At 34.2% G+C, this 26,977-nt stretch overlaps 1 protein-coding gene across 10 annotated transcripts in view; it reads right to left on the reverse strand.

Moving 5' to 3' along the window:
* The window catches only part of NBEAL1 (neurobeachin like 1), a 173,273-nt gene that overhangs the window by 89,032 nt on the left and 57,264 nt on the right, over positions 1-26,977 (reverse strand). For 8 of the 10 annotated variants that reach the window (XM_029934027.1, XM_029934026.1, XM_029934031.1 and 5 more), the window contains exons 11-21: positions 24,075-24,161; positions 21,966-22,049; positions 19,397-19,495; positions 18,729-19,309; positions 17,870-18,002; positions 17,140-17,259; positions 15,575-15,878; positions 8,329-8,414; positions 3,828-3,917; positions 898-1,066; positions 93-226 (exon numbers count right to left, since the gene is read on the reverse strand). In XM_029934027.1, coding sequence (XP_029789887.1) covers positions 93-226; positions 898-1,066; positions 3,828-3,917; positions 8,329-8,414; positions 15,575-15,878; positions 17,140-17,259; positions 17,870-18,002; positions 18,729-19,309; positions 19,397-19,495; positions 21,966-22,049; positions 24,075-24,161 — 1,887 coding nt within the window. The remainder of the gene's footprint in view (positions 1-92; positions 227-897; positions 1,067-3,827; positions 3,918-8,328; positions 8,415-15,574; positions 15,879-17,139; positions 17,260-17,869; positions 18,003-18,728; positions 19,310-19,396; positions 19,496-21,965; positions 22,050-24,074; positions 24,162-26,977) is intronic. The other 2 variants (XM_029934033.1, XM_029934032.1) reach the window with 1 other exon arrangement.

Genomic DNA, 26,977 nt, shown 5'->3' on the forward strand with positions numbered 1-26,977 from the left:
ATATTTATTTACTAGGAAGAAACAGCCCAAAGACAAACTGCTATAATTACAATCATTAGCCACATATGCAAATTTGTTAAATTTGTGCTCACCTTCTGAAGTAAGGCACCAAGAATGGCAACTCCATGGGAGTGAATAAGATTGTCCTGGTTGATAGGATGTCTTTGAATAAAGTGTTTCACAATCAAGATAAATGTTGCAATTAAATTTCTTTCTAATCTTGACTCTGAGGAATTATGAACATGTCATTAATTACTTAAATCATCTTTATAACACATTTTCTTTGTTTTATATTTTTTAATGTTTATTTCTTTTTGGTAGACAGAGAGAACAGAAGCAGAAGAGAGGGAAACAGACACATAATCTGAAGTATGCTCCAGGCTCTAAGCTGTCAGCACAGAGCCTGATGCAGGGCTTGAACCCAAAGACCATGAGATCATGACCTGAGCTGAGAAGTCGGATGCTTAACCAACTGAGCCACCCAGACACCCCTATAACACATTTTCTATAACATAATGCATATAGTAACAAACAAGAATTTGGTTGAGCAATTTGCCTCCAAAGGTCACTTGCAGAATGCAAATATCAGAGAAAGCTGCAACGCACATTATATACTTGTATGCACAGGCAAATATTTTCTCTACCATAAATTTAGCAATGCTGTCATATTTTCATTAATAGTACAAACTGAGGACAGCCAAGAGTAAAACCAACATCTTAAATTTTTTGACTGAAATATTAGTCAACTTTTTGAATCACAGTAGTAAAATTAGGAATGGGCTGCTTCAGCTACACATGGTTAAATTTCTTCCAAATGGTGGCAAGACATTTTAATCTATTTTTCAGTTAATTCTCAAATTTCTCAGTGACTATTGTGTGTTAATTTCATCTTAATACCTGAAGCCTTTGTGGAGGTCAATACCACCCAATCTCCTTCTATAGGTGTTATCAATTCAGAAACTGTACTTTCATTCATTCCTTCAGAAATTTGTCCTTCACCAAAGTGGCTGATTTGTTCCAACAGGGGGAACAGTACATTTAATCCACCTATGCAGTTTATGATGTCCTGAAAAAGAAAATTATAATCTTTTAATCTTTAAAACAAGGGCAATTTTGTTATTTAATACCCTCACAGCATGTATGACATTAAAAATGTGCTAAACTTTCAGGCAATGTACAGGATAGCCTTAAGCTAAAGGAACCCTAATTCAGGTAGATGCTATAAAAGAGTAGCCACAGGGTGGGAAGGTGCAGGATGGGGGGGCACCTGGGTGGCTCCATAGGTTAAGCATCCTACTTTTGATCTCAGTTCAGGTCTTGATCTCAGGGTTGTGAGTTCAAGCCCCATGTTGGGCTCCATGCTGGGGATTAAGCCCACTTAAAAAAAAAAAAAAGTAGCCAGGGGGGAGGGGGAGGTCACCATAATCAATACTCAAGAAAGACTATGCCAGACTATTTTTACCACTCCTTTGTTTTCCAAAGTTTAGTGATTCCAAACACAAGCAATCTAAACTTGACCCCATAAGTAGACTTTATAACACTAATGACATAAGAGAAAACAACTGTCAATTAAGTTCAACAAAATAAATTAAGAAAAAAATGCATTTGGTGGTAGAAATATGACTATCTCCTCTACTTTTAGTTAACAAAAAAGTTGAAGTGGGTGACGTGAAAGGTAAAAAATGACTATTTTGTATAGCTTAACAAAATACAGTCCATATTCTTTGACAAGTTAGTAATCTGTCTGGCCTGGGTTTCTTCATCTGTAAAATGAGGATATTAATAATTCCCACTTTTTAAAGTTGCTACCAGGATTAAGTAAGCTAATAAATGAAAATGAACTGGTACTACCCACCAAGATTAGCCATTATTAACTGTCAAAATGTTCTGATCTGCCACATAGACCGAGTTTCATTCTTTACACAAACCTCTTCATACTTTTTGTCTAGTTTTCATGCTGATTTTTTTAATATTTAAAAAAAATATTTTATCTTTGCGAGAGAAAGCGAGAAAGAACACGTGCATGCACAGGTGCAGTTGGGGGAGGGGCAGAGAAAGAGGAGGACAGAGGATCTGAAGCAATCCCTGTGCAGACAGCAGCAAGCTCGATGCAGGGCTTAAACTCACAAACCATGAGATCATGACTTGAGTAGAGTCAGACACTCAACCAACTGAGCCACCCAAGCACCCTTTTCATGCTAATTTTTAAAAGCTACTTATAGTAAGCAAATTAGCTTTTTGGATGGCAACTAATTTTTTTTCAGTTGTCATGTAACCTTTTTTTGTGTTTCATTTTGCCGCAGTATAAAAATACATGCTTGTTTTCTTGTTAATTCTGATCCCATATGATTTTCCTATAGCTGTAACTCAAGACACCAAAAATTACTTTGATTTTTAAGTATAATGTATGGCAGTAATTATCAGCTTTCTCTATATAAGTAATTTATGAGAACTAGCCTTGTAAAACCAAACTTACAAGTAACAGCAAAAGTTAACATATGAAAGGGCAAATATCTTTTTTTAACAGATATGATTAAGTGGCCTTATCTCAAAATCAAAAAGAAAAATGCTTTATATCACATGAATAACATGAGACTAACATTAATTGATGGATTCATTTTTACACAGACAGAATTATTCTAATATCTGTTCCATTGAAACAATAAGCATATTTAATTGGTGTTAACTGAGGACACGATAAAAGGGATTTTTGCTGATTTATCGGTAAATCTCCTTATCATATCTTTTATATATTTTTTTAATTTTACTTAGGCTATAATTTATATTTAAGAAATATCTTTTAGAAACAGATTATCTCTGACTTGACCTTCACAGTAATCTAAATAACTTTATTAATTTAATCACTCAGTGAAAATGTTACTGCATATCCCTGTACCAAGCACTGGTGAAAAAAGCAGTGGTACCTCCTTTCTAAGTTCTTAAGGACTACTGGAGATACATGCTGTAAATTATCAAGCAAATTACTATTCATCACAATAAGTGAAACGATAAACTATTACAAGTATATTCCAGACAGCAGCAGTTAACTCAGTCTTGGAAAATAAGCAGAGGCCTCTAGATAGAACCAAAGACATTATGTCCAATTGTCATGTAGATGAGGTACATCCAGAAGGCAGACAAGGTATGACAGCTCCAGAGGGGGATGTAGGGAAGAGGAAAAGTCACTTATTTTTAGCCTCAGGAAGGAAAGATCTAAGTGTGTTAAAAGCTAATAGGAGACTGTAGACAGGAGTATGTGATAACAGGAGAAAAGGAATAATCAATGAAGTCTCTGAGAAGGTCAGGAAAGGTTGAAATCTGCTACATAGTTTTTAGGGATTAAATATCTTAAAAGTGGAGCAATGATTTTAAGGCAATATTATTTTTCTTACGGAAACTGTTACACAGTTTAAGGAGGTAACTAAGCTTCAAGCAAATTAGTCATCCACCTAGTTAATTGTTTATACCTCAAACTGTATATCTTGTCTGCAAACATTTTCAATGGCACTTATATCCAGATCGATTTGGTGCTGCTTAAAAGATAAACTCTTTGGGGCACCTGGGTAGTAGGTTAAGCGTCTGACTTCAGTTCAGGTCATGATCTCCCAAGTCCATGAATTCAAGCCCCACATGAGGCTCTGTGCTGTAGTTTGGAGCCTGGAATGTGCATCAGATTCTATGTCTCCCTCTCTCTCTCTGCCCCTCCCCCACTCACGCTCTGTCTCTCTCTCTCTCAAAAATGAATATTAAAAAAATGTTTTTTAAAAGGATAAGCTCTTTAAAACGATTCATAAACTTACATAATACGTTGCTTATCATTAACTTACCTTAATGTCCCAGTTTACTACTTTGTTTCCCGTTAATCTTCCATGTAAACAATTAGTAGATAAATCAAGACAGATTGAATTTTTGCAGGCCTAAGAATAAAAGGAAAATATGGAAAACAGCTAAGCATGATGAGGATAAAAATGTAATTATAACTATACATGAAACATTCCACCATAGTTTAAAAGGTATGCAGTATAGTCAATGATAAAATGCTTACAACATGAAGTTTAGGACTACTATTCTCATTGCTTCTTAAAAGAATCAGGGACTAGATTCTAAAGCACTCACTCATCAAAAGCAGGTCACTTCTGCTTGCCACCAGATAAAAGAGCTATGGCAACAATTTACTAACTAATCACCAGAGTTTACAATTTTTTCTTTTAAGAACACATGATGGTGGCCAGATGGGAGGGGAGGGGAAGTGAGTGGGTGTGGGAAGGGATGGGCAAAATGAGTGAAATGGGAGATCCAAGCTTCCAGTTATGGAATGAGTAAGCCACAGGGACGAAAGGTACAGCACAGGAAATACAGTCAGTGCATTTGTAATAGCACTGTATGGTGACAGACAGTAACTACACTTGTGGTGAGCATAGCGTAAGATACAGACTTGTCAAAACACTGTGTTGTACACCTGAAATTAATGTGACACTGTGTGTCAACTACACTTTAACAAAAAAATTAGGGGGTAGGGAGTGTTTAGGTGGCTCAGTTAGTTAAGCGTCTGACTTGGGCTCAGGTCATGATCTTGAGTGTCAACAGTTCGAGTCCTGTGTCAGGCTCTATGCTGGAGCCCACTTCCAATTCTGTGTCTTCCTCTCTTTGGCCCTTCCACACTTGGACTCTTTTCCTTTCTCAAAAATAAACATTAAAAAAAATCTTTAAAACATAAATTTTTTTAATCCTATGAACTTAAAAAAACTAAAGTTTTAAACCTATTTATGCAAATAGAGTTTTAACTCTTTATATATTTTTTAATTAATGTATTTATTATGAGCAAGAGTGAGCAAGCAGGATAGGGGCAGAGAGAGAGGCAAGTGGGACTTGATCCCACGAATCACATGATCATGACCTGAGCTGAAATCAAGAGTTGGATCTTTAACCAACTGAGCCACCTAGATGCCCCAGATTTTGGCTCTTTAACAAATTCAGTGTTTTATTCCCATGAGTATTTCCCTAGGCATAATTTCATTGGTACACATACAAATGTGATTAAAACATTAGATACAGAAATCACAAAACAGGGGCACCTGGGTGGCTCAGTTGGTTAAGCGTCTGACTTCAGCTCAGGTCATGACCTCATAGTTTTTGGGCTCAAGCACTGTATTGGCTCTGTGCTGATGGTGCAGAGTCTGCTTGGGATTCTCTTTCCCTCCCTCTCTCTGTCCCTTCCTCATTTCTCTCAAAATAAATAAACAAACGTTAAAAAGTTACAAAACAGAAAAACATATCATGATATAAAATTCCAATCACAGGCATAAGATACTTTTCCTTCATGTTATTGACAATTCTGGATATATTCATTTTAAGAGTCTAGTTTGCAATTCTAGAAATTGTCAGATGTATTTGTTAACTTCCATGAAGGATTATAAAGCATGTAACTTCATATCCAATCTGTGAATTTGCAGACAATGAAGCATCCTTGAATCCAACTATCACTCAAAAAAAAAATACTACTACAAATTTTAGCATAAATGATGCATCAGTTGCTTTCCTCTTAATGCAACTGAGAAAGAATGTTTTAATAAAACAAATGGAAACTGAGTTTACATTTAACTCAATGTAAACTATATTAGTCTCAGAGACAGAAATCTTTCTCCCATTATTACCTTAGTTTGGGTACTGTGTATCTATGATGTGTCCTCATACAATACATCTTCTAATAGCATGACTGCCTAACATCTCCTATCCCTCCAATCCAACTTTCACAGTGCAGCCTGACCTTTCTCTAAAATGCAAACCTTATCATATTTTGTTCTTCTGCTTAAAATGCTATTCACTGCCTACTACTTAGCCTGTCATAGGAGATTTGCTATCATTTGGCCTCTACTGCCCTCTAATTTCATTTCCTGCCACCTTCTTTTCCTACTTGCTTAGTACCCTAAACCCAAATATATGTAGATCCTAGTTTTACATCTATGCCTTTGTAGGTGCTGCTTGCTACCCCTGGCACATCCCTCCTCAACCCATTTAAAACACAAATCAAACCATCTTTTGATCTTCTAACCTCCTGAAAGACACTAACCACTCACACCTTTATATTCTCACTGTATTCTATACATAATTCCAACACAGAAATATTGTATAGTGGTTACAGATATGTATTGAATAGGCTGAGTTCCAACTCCAGCACTACCATTCAGTAGAATTATGAGGGTAGGCAAGTTACTTATCTTTACTGAGCCTCAGAAAACTACGACATGTAAAAGACATGGGTAATGCCATATGCCCCTTAGGAGTTCTTAGAGTTTTTATGAAAGTTAAGTGAAATAATGCATATAAAACATTTAGCATAGTGTTTAATATTAGTGTAAATACCTAATAAATGGTAGCTAAAAAAGAAAAATATAAAATTACATTGCACTCATTCTTTTTACATATTTACTTCAGTTTAGTTATAAGTTTCTTAAAGCCACACCCTTATCTCATCTTTGTATCCTAAAAGTTCAGCACAATTCTTGGCATGGAGAAGACACTCGAAAAATTATAAACAATGGGTGATTCAACATCTCCTACAAATGATTTCAAAAATGAAAAACTGTTGACTCTTAAAAATTCCTCTAGAGCATTCTTTTCTCAAACTAGCATTTGTTGAATAAATGAGATGAAAAAACAGAATGTGTTCTATGCTCAAATAACTGGTGAAAGAGTAGGATGAAACAAAAGTAAACTAGTTTTTTTCAAGTAAGATTTTTCAAGTATATAAATCTCCAAAATGGATATGCAGAATACAGCATTTCCCCAAATTCTGCTAACCACAGAACCCTTTTATCATGATGTATCACCATTTTCAAAAATTATTCCTCCAAAAAACTGTGTTATTAATATATGTGATATTGAATCTATTGAGGAAAAACAGTAATACCTATTTTCTTATTAAAGGATTATTACTGTTGGAACTTACAACAGTAGTTGAAAGTAAAAATTAGTAAATTTTAGTAAAAATTAGCAAAATTTACTAAAAATTCAACCCAATATTATCAAGTTTAAATCTGAAAAGAGAATATGACAAACCGAAAGCCAAAAAGACTCAAGCTAGCTACCATGTATCTAGAACGTGCTATTAAATATATTAGTGAGGTAAAATTCAATGTTTCCTATTTATAATAAAGTGAAAATAAGTATATGATACAGCCCCTGACAAGAAAATAAAGTCTAGTTCAGTAAACAAACATATCTTTGTTTACTAATGAATGTTAGTGTTATAAAAGGCAAAACCACTAAAAGAGTAAGGGGCCTAAAATACGTTACAACCAATGCAAGGCATGAACCTTGACCCAGATTTAAGTTTTTTAAAAGGCTAAACAAAATATTTGAGAAAGCTGGGAAAAATTTAAATAAGTTATACAATACATAAATTATGGATAATTTTCCTAGGAAGGTTAATGATTACATAAGTACATTGCTACATTGATAACTATGTCAATGTGCTTTCACAAAAGACTGGCAACAGATATCAAGCTGTGGCAAAATGTTAATAACTGGTGAATTCAAGTGGGAGAATACATGATTTCACTTTACATTCTTTCAACTTCTCTCTAAGCTTGGAACTACTCAAATTAAAAATTCAGGGGGAATACAAATGATAGGTAAATTTTATTAGGTCAGATATCACAAATAAGTATTCAAAGTATTAAGTTATGACCACGTATTAGCTAGCTAAACTAGAAAAAAAATTCCATTGTGTATAATCTCACAAACAAAAGCACTTTTTTTAGTATAATGAAGGCAACTGTTATTGTTTGTGCCACCTTCCCTTGTCTTCCTCTCAGTTCTTTCCCTCAGACTTTATGGACCTCAGTTTCTTTCCCTAGCTAGGTCTTTGAAGAAAAAAGGACTATGTATGCTATGCATATACATAGTTTCTTTTTTCTCCTTCTAAAGTAAACATTTCTTTTTTTTTGTTTGTTTTCTTGCTAGTATTACATTTAAAAAATAAACAAAAAATGTTAACCATAATTCTGTTTAATCTCCCCTTCCAAAAAAACTGGGATAACATAAGTTTAAATAGTTTCATTTACTGAAGTCAATTCATTAGTATAAATTCCTACCATGATTCTTACTCACAGTACTGGGATGACATAATCATAACATTTGAATCCTAGTTAAGAGTTGCACCTTAATTTTTATTGCTTCTCCTCTTCCCTTGAGAATCAGTAATTTTAAATGGTAATTCAAGATCATCCTTCTCAATTATCCATAGAAATGATAAAAGGAACAAAAAAGGAAGTTTTAGTTCACAGCACAGTTATAAGTAGATATAGTCCATGCATTTACTCTCACCTTTGCAGTATAGTGAAGAAGGATGTTACCAGACAGATCAGCCATGTCAGACTCTTGAAATTTCCAAGGGCTTAAACAGTTTGGACCTGAAAATTATTTACACACACATACATAAACACCACTAAATATTTTGGCCTCCTTGGTTCTGTGTAATCAGAACAAATCTTAAAATTAATCTGTTTCTCCTTCAACAAGTTCAAAAAGATGGAGATCATACCGTGCATATTTTCAGACCACAACACTAAAACTTGAAATCAACCATAAGGAAAAATTTGGAAAGACAATGAAATTTGGAGATTAAAGAATACCCTATTAAGAATGAATAGGTTATCCAAGAAATTAAAGAGGAAATTAAAAAGTACATGGAAGTCAATGAAAGTGATAACACCACAGCCCCAAACCTCTGGGATGCAGCAAAGGCAGTCAGAAGAGGAAAGTATATAGCAATACAGGCATCTTTAAGAAGGAGAAAGGTCTCAGATACACAACTTAACCTTGCACCTTAAAGAGCTGGTAAAAGAACAGCAAATAAAACCCCAGACCAGCAGAAGATGGAAAATAATTAAAATTAGAGCAGAAACAATAGAACAGATCAATAAAACCAGGAGCTAGTTCTTTGAAAGAATTAACAACATTTGTTAGCCCTTAGCCAGTCTGATCAGAAAGAGAAAGGAAAAGACTCAAATAAATAAAATAAAATAAATGAAAGATGAGAGATCACAACCAATACTGTAGAAATACAGGCAATAATAAGAGAATATTATGAGCAATTATATGCCAACAAATTGGGCAATTTGAAAGAAATGGCAAATACCTAGAAACATACAACCTATCAAAACGGAAACAGGAAGAAATAGAGAGTTTGAACAAACTGAGAACCAGTAAAGAAATTGAATTAGTAATCAAAAATCTCCCAAAAATCAAAGGTCCAGAGGCAGATGGCTTTCCAAGGGTATTCTACCAAACATTTATTACTATTTTTTATTTTTTCACTGTTCCAGTCTTTTTTTCTTTTATAATTTATTGTCAAGTTGGTTTCCACATAACAGGCAGTGCTCATCCCAACAAGTACCCTCCTCCATGCCCATCATCTCCCTTCCCCTCTCCCCCACCTCCACCAGCCCTCAGTTTGTTCTCAGTATTCAAGTTCTCCCTCTCCCCAACTATTTTTTTCCCTTCCCCATCCCCATGGTCCTCTGTTAAGTCCCTCCTGTTCAACTTATAAGTGAAAACATATGGTATCTGTCCTTCTCAGCCTGACTTATTTTGCTTACCATAACACCCTTGAGTTCCATCCACGTTGCCACGAATGGCCAGATTTCATTCTTTCTCATTGTCATATAGTATTCCATTGTATATATAAATCACATCTTCTTGATCCACTTATCAGCTAATGGACATTTAGGCTCTTTCCATGATTTGGCTATTGTTGACAGTGCTGCTATGAACATTGGGGTACATGTGCTCCTATGCGTCAGCACTTCTGTATCCCTTGGGTAAATTTCTAACAATGCTTATGGTGGGTCAGAGGGGAGTTCCATTGTTAATTTTTTGAGGAACCTCCACCTTGTTTTCCAGAGGGGGTGCACCAGTTTACATTCCCACCAACAGTGTAGGAGGGTGCCCGTCTCTCCACACCTTCACCAGCATCTATAGTCTCTTGATTTGTTCATTTTAGCCACTCTGACTGGCATGAGGTGGTATCTCAGTGTGGTTTTGATATGTATTTCCCTGATAATGAGTGATGCTGAGTATTATTTCATGTGTCTGTTGGCCATCTGGATGTCTTCTTTTTTGGAAAAGTGTTTATGTCTTCTGTCCATTTCTTCACTGGATTATTCCTTTTTCGGGTGTGGAATTTGGTGAGTTCCTTATAGATTTTGGATTTTACCAAACATTTAAAGAAGAGCTAACTCCTGTTCTTCTGAAGCTTTTCCAAAAAATAGAAATGGAAGGAAAACTTCATTCTATGAGGCCAGCATTCCCCTGATCTCAAAACCAGACAAAGACCCCACTAAAAAGGAGAATTATAGACCAATTTCCCTGATAAACACAGATGTAAAAATTCTTAACAAAACACTAGCCAACTGGATCCAACAATGCATTAAAGGAATTATTCACCATGATCAAGTGGATTTTTTATACCTGGATGCAAGGCTGGTTCAATATCCACAAATCAATCAATGTGATACATGACATTAATAAAAGAAAAGATAAGAACTGCATGATATTCTCAATAGATGCAGAGAAAGCTTTTGACAAAATACAGAATCCTTTCTTGATAAAAAATCCTCAAGAAAGTAGAGATAGAAGGACTATAACTCAAGATCGTAAACACCATACATGAAAGACGTACCACTAATATCATCTTCACTAGGGAAAAACTGAGAGCTTTCCCCCTAAGGTTAGACCATGACAAGGATGTCCACTTTCGCCACTGTTATTCAATACTTTGCTATTGTATTGTATTAATGTATTCTAGCATCAGCAATCAGACAACACAAAGGAATAAAAGACATCCAAATCAGCAAGAAGTCAAACTTTCATTCTTTGCAGATGACATAATACTCTATATAGAAAACCCAAAAGATTCCACCAAAAAACTGCTAGACCTGATTCATAAATTCAGCAAAGTCACAGGATATAAAATCAATGCACAGAAATCACTTGCATTTCTATACACCAATAAAGAGCAGCAGAAAGAAAAATCAAGGAATCGATCCCACTTACCATTTACCAAAAACCATAAAATACCTAAACAAAAAGGTAAAAAAAAATCTATACACTGAGAACCATACAAAGCTTACAGAAACAGAAGAAAACACAAAAAACTGGAAAAATATTCCATGCTCATGGATTAGAAGTACAAATATTGTTAAAATGTCTATATTACTCAAAGCAATCTACATATTCAAAGCAATCCTCATCAAAATAATACCAGCATTCTTCACAGAGCGAAAACAAACAATCCTAAAATTTGTATGGAAGCAGAAAAGACCCCGAATAGCCAAAGCTGGAGGCATCACAATTCTGGACATCAAGATGTATTACAAAGCTGTAATCAAGATAGTAAGGTACTGACACAAAACAGACACATAGGTCAGTAGAACAGAATAGAGAACCCACAAATGGACCCACAAACATATGGCCAACTAATCTTTAACAAAACAGTAAAGAATATCCGATGGAATAAAGACAGTCTCTTCAACAAATGGTATTGGGAAACTGGACAGCAACATGCAGAAGAATGAATCTGGACCACTTTGTTATACCGTACACAAAAATAAACTCAAAATGGATGAAAGATCTAAATGTAAGACAGGAAGCCATCAAGGAAGCAAAAACCTCTTTGGTCTTGCCCACAGCAACTTCTTACTCAACATTCTCCAGAGGCAAGGGAAACAAAAGCAAAAATGAACTACTGGACCTCAGCAAAATAAAAAGTTTATGCACAGCGTTAAGAAACAATCAGCAAAACTAAAAGGCAACCTACAGAATGGGAGAAGATATCTGCAAATGACACATCAGATAAAGGGTTTATATCCAAAATCTATAAAGAACTTATCAAACTCAACACCCAAAAAACAAATAGTCCAGTGAAGAAATAGGCAAAAGACATGAATAGACACTTTTCTAAAGAAGACATCCAGATGGCTGACACACAAAAAAATGTTCAACATCAGTCATCATCAGGGAAATATAAATCAAAACCAAAATGAGATATCACCTCACGCCAGTCAGAATGGCTAAAATTAACAACTCAGGCAACAACAGATGCTGGTGAGGATGTGGAGAAAGTGGAACCTTTTTACAGGACTGACAGAAATGCAAACTGGTGTAGCCACTCTGGAAAACAGTATGAAGGTTCCTCAAAAAATTAAAAATAGAACTACCCTATGGCCCAGCAATTGTATGACTAGGTATTTATCCAAAGGATACAGGTGTGCTGTTTCAGAAGGGCACATGTACTCCAATGTTTATATCAGCACCATCAACAGCAGCTAAAGTATGGAAAGAGTCCAAGTGTCCATGAACAGATGAATGGATAAAAAAGATGTGGTATATATAAACAATGGAGTATTATTCGGCAACCAAAAAGAATGAAATCTTGTCATAAGCAATAACATGGTTGGAACTACAGCAGAATTAGTCAGAGAAAGATAAATTCACTCATATGAGGAATTTAAGATACAAAAGAGATGAACATAAGGGAAGGGAAGCAAAAATAATATGAAAACAGGGAGGGGGACAAAACATAAGAGACGCTTAAATACAGAGAACAAACTGAAGCTTATTGGAGAGGTTGTGAGTGGAGGGAAGGACTAAATGGGCAAGGACATTAAGGAGGACACTTGTTGGGATGAGCACTGGGTGTCTATTACACATAGGGGATGAATCATTGGATTCTACTCCTGAAATCATTATTGTGTATTTGCTAACTAACCTGGATACAAAATTTAAAAAATAATAATAATAATTAAACAGTTATTTAACAATATGAATTCTTTGTTTTGTTTCGTTGTGTTTTGAAATAATTCTCTGACCATTCCAACACAATATGAATTCTTAAAATTAGTTTATATACAACATTGCCATCAATTTTAACAGATGAATAACAATAATGATGACACAGATAATATAGTACATGATATTTGGTTGTTTTTTTTTTGTTTTTCCTTTTATTAAAGAGAGCTTGTTAAATGAAATAAATAAATAATTAAGATTAAGAAGTTTCAAGCTACTCAACATAGTTAAAACACATACTAGCCAAAATGAACTTTATTTTGCTATTACCTTCAATTCGTCTAAAACCTAGAAAAGTTGTGAGGTGTTCAGTCTCTACTACAGAAAGAAAATTTTGTAGGGCATTAAAAAACTCATATCAAATATAACAAAATTTACCTATTAATTTATCTATTAAGTAATGTAAATTTATAAGACAAAATAGCAAAACAACCAACAATGTGAAAAGATATCACAGAAATTCAACAGTAAATGAATATGACTTGCTAAAAAAAATCAAAGAAATGCAAATTTAAAAAAGGTTCCATCTTACCTCAAAAAAAATGAGGAAAGAGTACTGACCATTCCATCTTATTTTTTTTTAAGTTTATTTATTTATTTTTAGAGAGAGAGAGAGACCATGGAAGGGGCAGACAAAGAGGAAATGAGAGAATCCCAAGTATGAGAGCACGATATGGGGTTCAAACTCACAAACCATCAGATCATGACCTAAGACAAAGTCCAATGCCTAATTGACTGTGCCACCCAGGTGTCCCCTGACCAGTCCATCTTAATGGGCCTGTGGTAAAACTGGTATACTTATGTTTTTTCTGGTAAGCACTGTGAATTGGTATATCCTTTTGGAAAATGATTAGGCAACATGTATTGACAGCCAAAAAAAATTCACACACTTTGACTATTTATCCTGGGAATTTATCATAAGTAACCCCAGTCAAATAAGGTAAAATACTATAAGTGCAATAATTTGTCTTATTTAATATTTGAAGTTTGTATCAAATTAAAAATTATAAACCTAAGTAAATGATGTAATACAGATTCAATGAAATATGAAGCAGCCATTTAAAATAATCATTATAAGACTATGGAACAAATAATTACTATTCATAATAATTATAAGCGGGAAAAATGGTAAAAATAAAATCCAAACTATATAAGCTGTACTGACTACACTAAATGACTTATTATTAACTTGGAATTTATTATCACTTTCAAATATTTTGATAAGTTTTAAAGTAATGATAAGGTTCTAATATAAACTTTCAAAGTCTGAGCAGTCCATTTGTCTCAAAATTCCTTTGTAATCTAAAAAAGACATTTTTTTTAAATGGTCACTGTCCACCTTTTTTTTAATGTTTATTGATTTTTAAGAGACACAGTGCAAGTGGGGGAAGGGCCGAGAAAGAGAGGGAGACACAGAATATGAAGCAGGCTCTAGGCTCTGAGTTATCAGCACAGAGCCTGATGCAGGGCTCGAACCCATGAACTGTGAGATCACGACCTGAGCCGAAGTTGGACACCTAACCAACTGAGCCACCCAGGCGCCCCTAAAAAAGACATTTTTACATGTAACAGCTCTTTTCCAGTTAATATATATGAATAGTTAGAAGTTTACCTCCTGAACATCCGACTAGAATACAGATATAATTTTGAAAGTAGTTATGATCCAGTAATAACAGTGTGTATCTTTAAAATTACAGCCAAAAGAAAAAGAAAAAGCCAAAACAAACATAGCTTGTAATCTTATCCACAGTCTCCTAATTCTTCAATCCTCATGATTTCTTCAGGTATATTAATATATAAATGATAAAATGATATTTTTATACCAGACTCACATGACTTTAGAATCAGTCATATATTTTCTTATAAACATGGGCTTATCTTTTGTTTCATAAATTTATTAAAATCTTTCAAAAGTACTAGCAATATTATATACTGAATTATGACCCCACTAACTCATATGTTGAAGCTTTAACCCCTGTGTGACCAACTTTGGAGACAGAGCCTTTAAGGAGGTAACTAAGGTTAAATGATGTTATAAGGGTCCCTTATAAGAAGAAGAATGGACAAGAAAACAGAGGTATCTTTTTCTTTGCACACATACAAAGGGAAGATGTCATGTGAGGACACAAGAAGGTAGCCATCTACAAGCCAGGAAGAGTCCTCAACAGAAATCAAGACTGATGGAAACTTGATCTTGTAATTATAACATCCAGAATTGTGACGAAATAGTGTTTAAGCACCCAAGTCTGTGGTATTTGGTTACAGAACTCCTAACAAACTAATACAGGCATTATTATGGAAGATATTTACAATACTTCCCAAAGATTTGCTTTATTTATGCCTACCAAAAAACAAGGATGGTGTCCTATAAATAACTATATTATATGCCAAAAAGCTATAAAGAGCGTAGATCTTAAATATTAACATACATGTAAAATACTGTAATTATGTGAGAGATGGAGGTGCTAACCTTGCAATTATGTTGTAATATACACGGGTATCAAATCATTACACTGTACATCTTAAACTTACATATGTTTTATGTCAATAATAGTCCAATTAAACTGTGGAGGGGGGGGGTCATGGAACTGTAGTGGGATTTTTCTTCCCTTTCAGCTTCCATTACAAACACAAATACACTCTTCAGATCAAATATGTTCTTCAAAATATATGTAGGCAACAAAAAAAACAAAGTTTAAACAGTATGACTGTACATGCTCACCTGCTAAATATAATGCCTTCACCTGAGGAGGCTGTAGTGCTTCATAAAAGATGGTAACAGACCCTAGCTGACCCTCCAGAGATGTGGGACATCCCCATTCACTATCTTGAGTTCCAGCTGATATCAATTTGGTAATCAATTTTGATTTTTCAAGTGTTCCTCCCCAGGAGGCTGATGACAGAATTCCACCAAATGATGTCCGATGAGGGATAATCGGGGAAGAAAAAGGTGGATCTGGGATTTGCGATGGTGGAGGAGTAGTGGTTCTTTGCCCAGCTGAACCAATACAGCAGGAAATAAAAGGCTAGAAATTAAGAAACAAACAAAATAAATTACACCATTTTAATTATACCTCTATCTTGAGACTGAAAATAAAACAGCACATAAAATTAAGAAAATGAGTAGATGGAAAATAATTTGGAAGTTTTTTTATTGGATCATAATATGTGCATGTATGTGCACATGTAAGAAACCAATTATAGGTATTACTCTTGGCCTATGGGATTTGTATGTTACTTTTATAACTCACATTCTATTCTCCAATAAATTTTGAAATTTTAGTGAGCATTTTTTAAAACTTTTAACAACTTTACTATTTTTAAAATAGAGGAAGCTACTTTTCTCCCTTAAAATTTATAAACATAACTACACATTAATATAATAATACTAATTACAGGTTATCCTGAAATGAGCATCAGGATTAATATCAATAAGAAATTACTAGAATTCTAGAAGCACCTGGGAAATAACAGATTTTATTACCTTCAAAAAAGGCTCTTTCAAAGTTATCTAAGAATTCTCAAAGAACTTTTACAATAACATTCTTTAAGAATCATCTCAATAAATTCCATCTTACATTTGACTACAATGTAAAAGCTTAAAGTTTCTTCATTACTGTTTCAAATTCAATAATGATGGAAGAGAGACCATCATAGTAGTCTCTAAGTATTTTGTACACTTGGAGGGCTTTATTTATTATTTTCTAAAGATTTTATTTTTAATTTTTAAGCTTTATTTATTTATTTTGAGAGAGGGGGACATAAGGGGGGAGAGACAGAGAAAGAGAGAGACAGAGACAGAGAGACAGAGAGAGAACAAACACATGAGCAGGGGAGAGACAGAGGGAGAATGAGAATCCCAAGCAGGCTCCACACTTTCTGGGTTCAACCGCACGAACCATGAGACTGTGATCTGAGTCAAAATCAAGTCTCGAGAATGGGATACTTTGCCACACAAATGCCCCATGGTGGGCTTTAATTATATGATCCTTTGCTCTGCTCTATTCAAGTTCTTTGACTTTCCTATCATAAGCCTTTTCCCCCCAAGCTTTTAATTACATTTGTTTTTTCTTTGAGTTGTTTTTCTTTATTACATGTTGTCAAACTTCATCTAATTATAATTGGCTGACAGTATTAAATATTAACTTAATATATCTTAGACTATAGAAAACACTTAGAAATCTAGGGGCACATACTTAAAATAAGCATGACTTTCTATATTAAATTGAAAATGTTCAAGAGTTCTCAATCAATGGGTCCCATAATGAGTATGTAAGATGTACTTACTTCATTCATGGCAGGAAATCTGAGAGGGGCAGAGACCTTCTGTTGTCCGTTGTCGTAGATATAAACAAAGCTCTGACCAAAGGGTCTTTTTCCAGGCATGTGAACAATGGTTATGTTGTGCTAGTAAAGTAAAGCGTACATTTAAAGACTAAAATTACATTAAATCTTTGGAAAGACAAATGTTTTCAAAGTATTACTCTATTAACTAGTTTGTGTGAACAACAGGACATTGAGACTAAGCATAATTAAATGCTTGTTAAATTTCTGTTCTTAAAGTGAATGATAATATTTTCTGTTCTAGAAAATTTATACACAACCATAACATAATACTTTTTCTGTATTTTCCCATCTGTGTATTCTTTAAAAACAATTTTCCTAATAAGAAGCATTTTATACTTTAAGAAAAGCAACAGAGATGCATTGCTTTTAATAATCTATGTTCTCATTTTAAATTGAATTCCAAAACTAAATCTGATTCTAGAAAACCTGAAAGAAATGGCAATATTTACTCTTAACTTTTTAGGAGAAAAATTATGACTGTTGAATTTATAATGAGTATGATAATGTGATAATGGTATTAACTTCTTTATAGATAAAATTCAACATAAGCAGAACTATTCAGTGAAAATTAATCAACTCTCAAAAAAAGAGATTTCTGATGTACACTCACCAAACATGTGATTTTAAAGGAAAGGAACAAAAAGTTAAATGTGATGTCCTAAAACCTTACCCAGAGGGAATCACAGAAACTGTGGTCAGGAAGCATAACTGCAGCATATTCTCTTTTTGTGCATACTGCAACAACCAGCATACCTGAATGGGTAATAAAAGCTTCAAAACCCATGCCACTTCCTGTAAAAAAGCTAACAAAATATATACTATCAGAACTTTTGAAGTCAGTTCAGTTTTATCATCACTGAAACACACAAAACCATTACATCATCATGAATTGATAATGGATAATCAACATTATCAACAATGCTGTGGCTGACATTCTATTGCCACACATCAGTCCAACCTCAAAGGTAATTCTTAAATCTTTTTTGGGCTTAATGGTTTAATAAATTATAAAAGGTAAACAGAAAAGTGGAATTCCATTACCAAACAAGAGTAAAATGATAAATTTTCAAATCTTCAAAATTCTTTCAAATATGATTCAGAAAGCATGAATAAAGGCCTTAAAAATCACAAGTCATAATAAAAATTATTAGTTACTGAAGTAACTAAGTTTGGATGTACATACACGTAGGTTTTGCTATTCTTTACATAGCACACCTTCAATGAAACATAGAGGTCACCATACATTTTAAAATGTATTACTCTTTTTTTCTCATCTTTTACAAAACTTGTAAGAAGGAACTTTGTTTCCAAACTAAATGAATAACTACCAAAATATTTGAGATATGTAATCAATATCATGAAAGTAATAAAACACTTATAATTAAACTGTGTACATCCTAAGGATAAAGAGGCTTCAGATAAACTGTTGTACATTTAAAACTAGATTCTTGAAAAACTTTTTCCTATTTGAGAATTACAGCATATATTGTTATAACAGTATTCATATATTCCATAACTTGTACCAGTACCTGTACAACTGTTTTCTTTTTCCTCCTTTGTTAGCATTGTCAAGAGTCAACTGATCCTGATCTAAGCAAAACCAAGCATTGAAAGAAAAGGCAGACCCTGGCCATTTCTGTATGGAAGGCACAGAGATTCCTGCCATACTATGTGACAAGTTAAAATACTGCAGTGCGCTCTCTAGACTTTGTTTTCGGGCCATTGTCAGAATTGCTCGAGTCACAGGAGTAGTATAAGGGTGAATAGACTGAGATTCATCCACTCTCAGCAATCTTAGCAGCTGACGTATTTCTTCTGAGCTCACTGACTGACTCCCCAAGGAACCATGAAGTGCAATCAAGTTCTCAGCACAAGTTCGATGGAGGGAAGAATGGGAACCAAGGGTTTCAATGATGTGAATTCCCATGTTTGCATTGACACAAGTAGTTCGACTCTGCCTATTAATACAACAAATTCTTTTCAGCCAATCAGAAATGAAGATTTGCAGATCATGGGATTCTAGCTCTGGAAGCCACTGGATAAGAAGCAAGAGAGGCTGGACATTACTAATGCCCAAAATCCCAACTGAAGTGTGGTCACCCTCTACAGCCTATAAAGCAACATAAAAGACAAAAGGTTAGTAACCATCTTGGATATGGAGATAATGGAACTTGTTTAATTCAGCTAAAAAACTCACCATATTCATAAGTTCTTTAAGTAGTTCCAGCGGTGGCTGACCCAGGGATTTTAAAACCTCAAACATATGTGTATAACCAATTCTTTCTTTAAATACTTCCTAAGGGATGGGAAATAAACACATCCAAGCATATTTTCAAAGACTAAATTTGCTGGATTATTTAAAATGCTGAATAATATCCATTTCAATTAATACTGAGAAGACAGAGTTCAATATTTGTTTCTTAAATCACACCTTAATCTTTTTTTAATTAAAAAATTTTTTTTAATGTTCATTTACTTTTGACAGAAAGAGAAAGAGAGAGAGACAGAGTGCAAGCAGAGGAAGGGCAGAGAGAATGAGGGAAACACAGAATCTGAAGCAGGCTGAAGGCTGTGAACTGTGAGCACAGAGCCCAATGTGAGGCTTGAACCCACAAACTTTAAGACCATGACCTGAGGTGAAGTTGGACACTTAACTGACTGAGCCACCCATACACCCTCTTAAACAGATTCTATATACCTTCTGAAATATGATGTGACAATAACCTACCAAATGTAAAATAAATGACATTAGTTATAATTGTATAATTGTATATCATAAGATATTATATAAATTTCAGATTAGGGTACAACCACTTCCTTCTTCACTTGATTTGTAAATAGTACAGTATTACATGAAATCAAAACAAAAATGGAGAAAAAATGAGAAGATTTTGGCAGTAACAGGAGCCAGGCAGCAGTCTCAAAAGACTAGAGTCCTGGAAATTTTGAGTGGTGACAGAAAAAACTGTGTAATTTTCTCTCTACTTTTTGTTTCTAAATGGATTCAGTTTATTTCAAACATCAAGTTCATTTTAGTTAGGTCTAAGTCATATGTATTTTTGAACTAGTGGGCATATAAAGCCATAAAGTAAAATAAAAAGATAACCCAAAAAGCTGGTAATACTAAATTGGTCCAGTAAATCAAGCAAACATGTATACACTTTTATTATAAAATCAAAAGATTTAAGCAAAATGAGTAAGACGGGTTGTCTCTAGGGAGATGAACTAGTTGACTGTGAGCCCAGGGTAGGAAGAAAATCTTTTTTCAAAAGGTATTTTTTAATACTAATTCAAAGTGATACATGGACCCCTATATTTACAGCAACCTTGTCACAGTGGCCAAATTATGAAAACCACCTAAGTGTCCATCAATTGATGAATGGATAAAGAAGATGGGGTATATACATAAAATGGAATATTAATCAGCCATAAAAAGAATAAAATCTTGCCATTTGCAATAACATGGATGGAACTACAGAGTATTATGCTAAGCAAAATAAATCAGAGAAAGACAAACATCATGTGATTTCACTCATATATGGCATTTAAGAAACAAAACAGGTAAAGAACAAACAAACAAATCTCCTTATGGAGATTAAGGAGTGCACATATGATAAGCATGGAATATTATAGGAAATTGTTAAATCTCTATATTGTATATCTAAAACTAATATTACACTGTATGTTAACTGGAATTTTAAATTAAAACTTAAAAATTATATCTTAATAACACTTGAACATCGTTTCAGACTTGAATTTCATAATATAGTACAGCTAATTCATTAAACTCAAAACCAATTACTGAAAAGAAAATTATTTTTTTCCTTACAGGAACTATTATAAATAGGATTAGATTCCCAATTCAGCCAGTAAAATTGTAAAAGCCTGTCTAGTAGGCATCTACCAATGAATTACATGTAGCAACATTTATAGAGCAAAAATTAGTGTCCTAGCAAAAACAAATGGAAAGCTAGTAATACTACTGAAGGCATGGCATAGGAAACAAGAAATCATTCATTCATGTCTGCTACTAGACACATGAAATCCATTATAGGTGGTAAAGAGAAGGTAAAATATCATCATCATCAACCCTGATATTAATTAACACTTACTATGTGCCTGGCACTATATTTTTACCACTGTACATAGATGATCTCACTAATCCTTAAAAACTATTCAATGATGAAACTACTAGCACAAAATCAGCCTAAGTGGACAGCAGGGCAGAGTTAGTAGTAGTGAATGAGAAGGAAAGAAAACCCTGAGGTTCAATAACAAAGAAGCAGAATTTCCATGGCCATCGTGAAAAACAAGTCCCAAACTGATAGGGCTGTTCATATGTGAAAAGTTTTCTCAGTCTAGGCAGTCATAAACTAAGTAAATAGTGAAAGAGTGATTATTTTATTAATGAAGAAAAACTATGATATAAAATTTAATTTTTTAAACTCTCTAACCAAAGACTCACTTAGAATGATCATTTCAACAGTAGTGCTCCTTGTTTACTGATAGTCTAAGTCTCTGTTAGCTTACCATTCGATCATATATTTATATGCCCATCTTATAATCCAAAGCAGTGCCCATAGGTGTTTATCTCAAAAATTAACAGCAAAATGATTCCTATACTGAGACAGTTTGTGAACTATTTCACTTCAGGTGTGAAACCATATGTATTATATATATACTTTCATACATTACTTTGGGAATTTCAAAGTGAAAATTGGTATATCTGAGGATAACATTTTAGAGCTTGTGGATTTATGTGTCACCTTAGCAGCTGGAGATTTGTTCATCACTGCTGTCAAAGCCTTAATGGTTGATACAGCCAAACAATCCAATTGTCCCTGAAATACCTACCAGAGAGAGAAAAAATAAAAAGGAAAGAAATCAACATGTGTTCAAGATTTGTATTCAGTTAGGAAACCTTTGTTTTGAAAACCTGAAAACATAGTTACTTAACATGCAATACATTCCTCTTACAATAAAATAGATTTCTGAAACACTATACTTGCAGGAAAAGTTACCTATTTGATAGAAAATAAACCGTGTGTCAAGAAGGATAAAGGTACAATCAGTCGTTAATTTAAAATGTTTTAGGGAAAAAAAAAACCAAAAACCATAAAGAACACAAGCTTAACACATGCTTTTTAAAATAATGGACAATCTCCAGAGGAAGGGAGAGAGGTCTATCATTGAAAATTCTATTATATTTTAATTTCCCTTAAAAAATACACTGAACATCCTAGGTTTAAATTTCATTAGAATGTATAATAAGATGTTCAAAATGGTGTTACCTATTTGGTTTCTAAGCCTTGTGTTATAAGTAAAATGGTATGTTTATTCACCAATCAATCACACTAACAAGCAATAAGGTATATCTATTTTTACATAAGATGCAGAATTTGAGGTAGAACAGAAAATGAAATATGATGTTTTTGAGCATTATGATGTTTTTGAGTAGGCAAGCTTTAATGTGAAAAGCTGTAAGAAAAAATAAAAAGCAGCTTCATTTTGTCTATTTTGTCTAAGCTTTGTCATAAAGAAAGGTGTTAAATTTTGGAACAGTGCATTTAGAGAAAAAAGGTGAAAACAAAATACAACATTAACATTAAAAAACTGAACATGACTGTTATATCATTAGGCTTAATCAACCATGAAAGCCTACCATAACTAGAAAGCTGTAAAAACTAACAGTCCCAAACCTCTGCTTTTGGTAATATACTACTATGACTTAAAGCTAGTCCCTTCATGAGGGATTTTCCTCTCTCCTTCCCACTAAAAATAATTTAGGGAACTGATTAGATCTTTGTCTTTTTAAATTAAGCTCTACCAATTTTAGGCAAGTTATTTAAGCCAGTATCTTGATTTTTGTTGATGTTGTTTATTAAACATTATTATGTATACTTATTACATGTGTGATAAACATATTATGTGTTAATTATTTGGTATAAAGAATTTCATATAAATAAGATCTTTCCTACATTGTGTCCAAGAAGACCAGGCATCAAATTACCTACAATTAAGAATACTAATCTCTGAGAATATCAGTGTTTATTAATCTATATAGGTGTTAAGAGGGACTAACATTTATAGAGAAATCTAAAATGGTACTTTGTAAATCAATATCTTACATCCAGAACAGAAAATAATACCTATAACACAGCTCTGTTTATAAGCCTAGATATTTACATAATATTAATAAAAGATATCACATAAACTCTTTCACAAACATTTGGGAAAGAAAAATAACAAACCAATTTTTATATGTAGTTTTTTCCAAAATGAATTACCTAATGCAGAAAAGCAAAAAAAATTGCTTATTTCTGCCTTATACCTACATAGAGGTGACTTTCTAGAAGAGACAACAGGTAAGCTTTATGCTAAATTAAGAGGGTTCAGCACCTTCTTCCCTTCCTCCAGGATTCAGGTTGTCCATTCAATTATAATCATTACTTATCAACAAGAAGCAAAGAATCAAGATAAAACTGACCATACATATTCACAAACAAAGCCCTGAGGTCCCAATACATCACAATGCTTAGAAAAAGAAGCTCCCAAAATATGAAGTCACCACCACGTGGACAACATTGATCCCGGGATCCTATTCCTGTACTTTATATCTCCTTAAACTGACAAGAATACACATACACAGATGGAATACTGTTGGTCATTTATATCAACAACCAAGATTTCAATAGCTTTTATCTTTAAGATGAAAAAAATTTTTAATTTTTTAACAATTTTCAAAAATAATTAATGAAGATTAGAACTAGATAGTGTTTGTGTATTTTAAGACGTAAGAAGAAAAGTACAGGAATAGTGGCTCCCATTGACTGATTTTGACTTCAGCTGAAACAAGATGCAGGCTTTGTAGATACCTGGTCCTCATTCATTTCTGTCAGTAATTTGTTGGCAAGGTCTTTCTCATTCTTGTCTGCCACCTTATTGTTAGCATTTAAAAATAGCTGTTAAAAAGAGATAAGAATAATGGAGAAAGAACATTAAGTTGTTAATGTTCATTAAGGAGAAATGAAATTTAATGGATTTCCATGTCTCTTGAAAATAAATCCAAGAATCCGTTCGTGAAGCATACCGCTTTTAAACTGAAAATCAGCTATTCATTTGTTGGATTATAAACTAACATTAGTTCATATACCATATAATAAACTGGTAGTTATTTCTCTTGGAACTGGAAATTACTAAAATAATACATTAATAGCAACAAGCAAATTAGTTAATATTTCTAAATTCTTAAAAAATCAGAAAATGTCCCACAGAAAAAAAGGAAATTTGCCAGTGAGACAGATTAAAGATACTATAGTAAATAATGTACAGTGAGGATTCTGTAGTCAAGTATACTTATAAAAGCTAAACTACCTTTAAAAAGGGTTCTTTCTACTCCCCTATGACCCAGCAATAGCACTGCTAGGGATTTACCCAGGGGATACAGAAGTGCTGATGCAGAGGAGCACATGTACCCCAATGTTCACAGCGGCACTTTCTACAATAGCCAAATCATGGAAAGAGCCTAAATTTCCATCAACTGATGAATGGATCAAGAAGATGTGGTATATATATATATATACAATGGAGTACTATATGGCAATGAGGAAGAATGAAATATGGCCATTTGTAGCAAAGTGGATGGACCTTGAGGGTGTCATGCTAAGCGAAATAAGTCAGGCAGAGGATAGATACCATATGTTTGCATTCATAGGTCTAACAGGAGAGACCTGGCAGGGGACCATGGGGAGAGGAAGGGGGAAAGAGAGCGGGGAAGAGTGAGGGACACAGATCAAGGGAGACTATTGAATATTGAAAACAAACCATGGACTGAAAGGGGAGGGGGAGGGAGGGGGGGTGAGGGTCAGGGTGGGGGGCACTTCTGGGGAGAAGCACTGGGTGTTATATGGAAACCAATTTGACAATAAACTATTATTTTTAAAAAAGGGTTCTTTCTAAAAATACTTATCAGACTCTCAAATATGCTATTGTACTTTGAAAAAGGTATATGTATTTTTCAAATATCTACAGTTGAGCATAATTTATATTAGTTTATATAAAAAGGGGATTAGGATTACTTCTGATAAACATCAGGATTGCTAAGGGAATCAAGTATTTTTGTTTAAGTATGTAAGACTAGCAACCCAAAATATGTCAGTCACATTTTGGATAAAAAGAAAGATAAGTCAAATGAAAATGAAAAGGGAAGCCATTTATTTCCTTTTGTTGTCTGATTGCTAATCTCAGGACTTCCAGCACTATGTTAAACAACAGTGGTGAGAGTGGACACCCCTGTCGTGTTCTTGATCACAGGAGGAAAGCTCTCAGTTTTTCCCCATTGAGGATGATATTGGCTGTGGGCTTTTCATAAATTAGAAATAAAAGGCATCAGAATTGGCAAAGAAGAAGTCAAACTTTCACTTTTCACAGATGACATGATACTCTGCATGGAAACCCCAATTGACTCTACCAGAAGCCTTCTAGAACTGATCAATGAATTCAGCAAAGTCACAGGGTACAAAATCAACATACAGAAATCAGTTGCATTTTATACACCAATAATGAAGCAACAGAAAGAGAATCAAGAAACTGATCCCATTCACAACTACACGAAAAACCATAAAATACCTAGGAATACACCTAACCAAAGAGGTAAAAGACCTGTATGATAAAAACTATAGAAAACTTATAAAAGAAATTGAAGACACCAAGAAATGGAAAAACATTCCATGTTCATGGATCGGAAGAATAAACATTGTGAAAATGTCAATACTACCCAAAGCAATCTACACATTCATTGCAATCCTCATCAAAATTGCACCAGCATTCTTCTCAAAGCTAGAACAAACTATCCTAAAATCCGTATGGAACCACAAAAAAACCCCAAATAGCCAAAGTAATATTGAAGAAGAAAACCAAAATGAGAGGCAGCACAATCCCAAGCTTTAGCCTCTACTACAAAGCTCTCATCATCAAGATAGTATGCTATTGGCACAAACACAGACACATAGACCAATGGAATAGAATAGAGAACCCAGAACTGGACCCACAAATGTACGGCCAATTAATTTTTGACAAAGCAGGAAAGAGTATCCAATGGAAAAAAGACTGCCTCTTTAGCAGGTGGTGCTGGGAGAACTGGACAGCAACATGCAGAAGAATGAAAGTAGACCACCTTCTTACACCATACACAAAAATAAACTCAAAATGGATGAAGAATCTGAATGTGAGACAGGAAACCATCAAAATCTTCGAGGAGAAAGTAGGAAACAGCCCCCTTGACCTCCACCACAGCAATTTCCTACTCGACACATCCCCAAAGGCAAGGGAAATGCAAGCAAAACTGAACTCTTGGGACCTCATCAAGATAAAATTCTGCACTGTAAAGGAAACAATCAAGAAAACTAACAGGCAACCGATGGAATGGGAAAAGATAGTTGCAAATGACATATCAGACAAAGGGCTAGTACCCAAAATTTACAAGAAACTCACCAAACTCCACACCGGAAAAACAAATAATCCAGTGAAGAAATGGGCAGAAGACACGAATAGACACTTCTCCAAGGAGGACATCCAGATGGCCATGAGACACTTGAAACGATGCTTGGCATCACTCATCATCAGGGAAATACAAATCAAAACCACACTGAAATACCACCTCATGCCAGCCAGAGTGGCTAAAATGAACAAATCAGGAGACTACAGATGCTGGGGAGGAGAAACAGGAACCCTCCTACTCTGCTGGTGGGAATGTAAACTGGTGCAGCCACTCTGGAAA

This window comes from Suricata suricatta, chromosome 3 (genome assembly GCF_006229205.1).
Source record: "Suricata suricatta isolate VVHF042 chromosome 3, meerkat_22Aug2017_6uvM2_HiC, whole genome shotgun sequence".
Taxonomy (NCBI): domain Eukaryota; kingdom Metazoa; phylum Chordata; class Mammalia; order Carnivora; family Herpestidae; genus Suricata; species Suricata suricatta.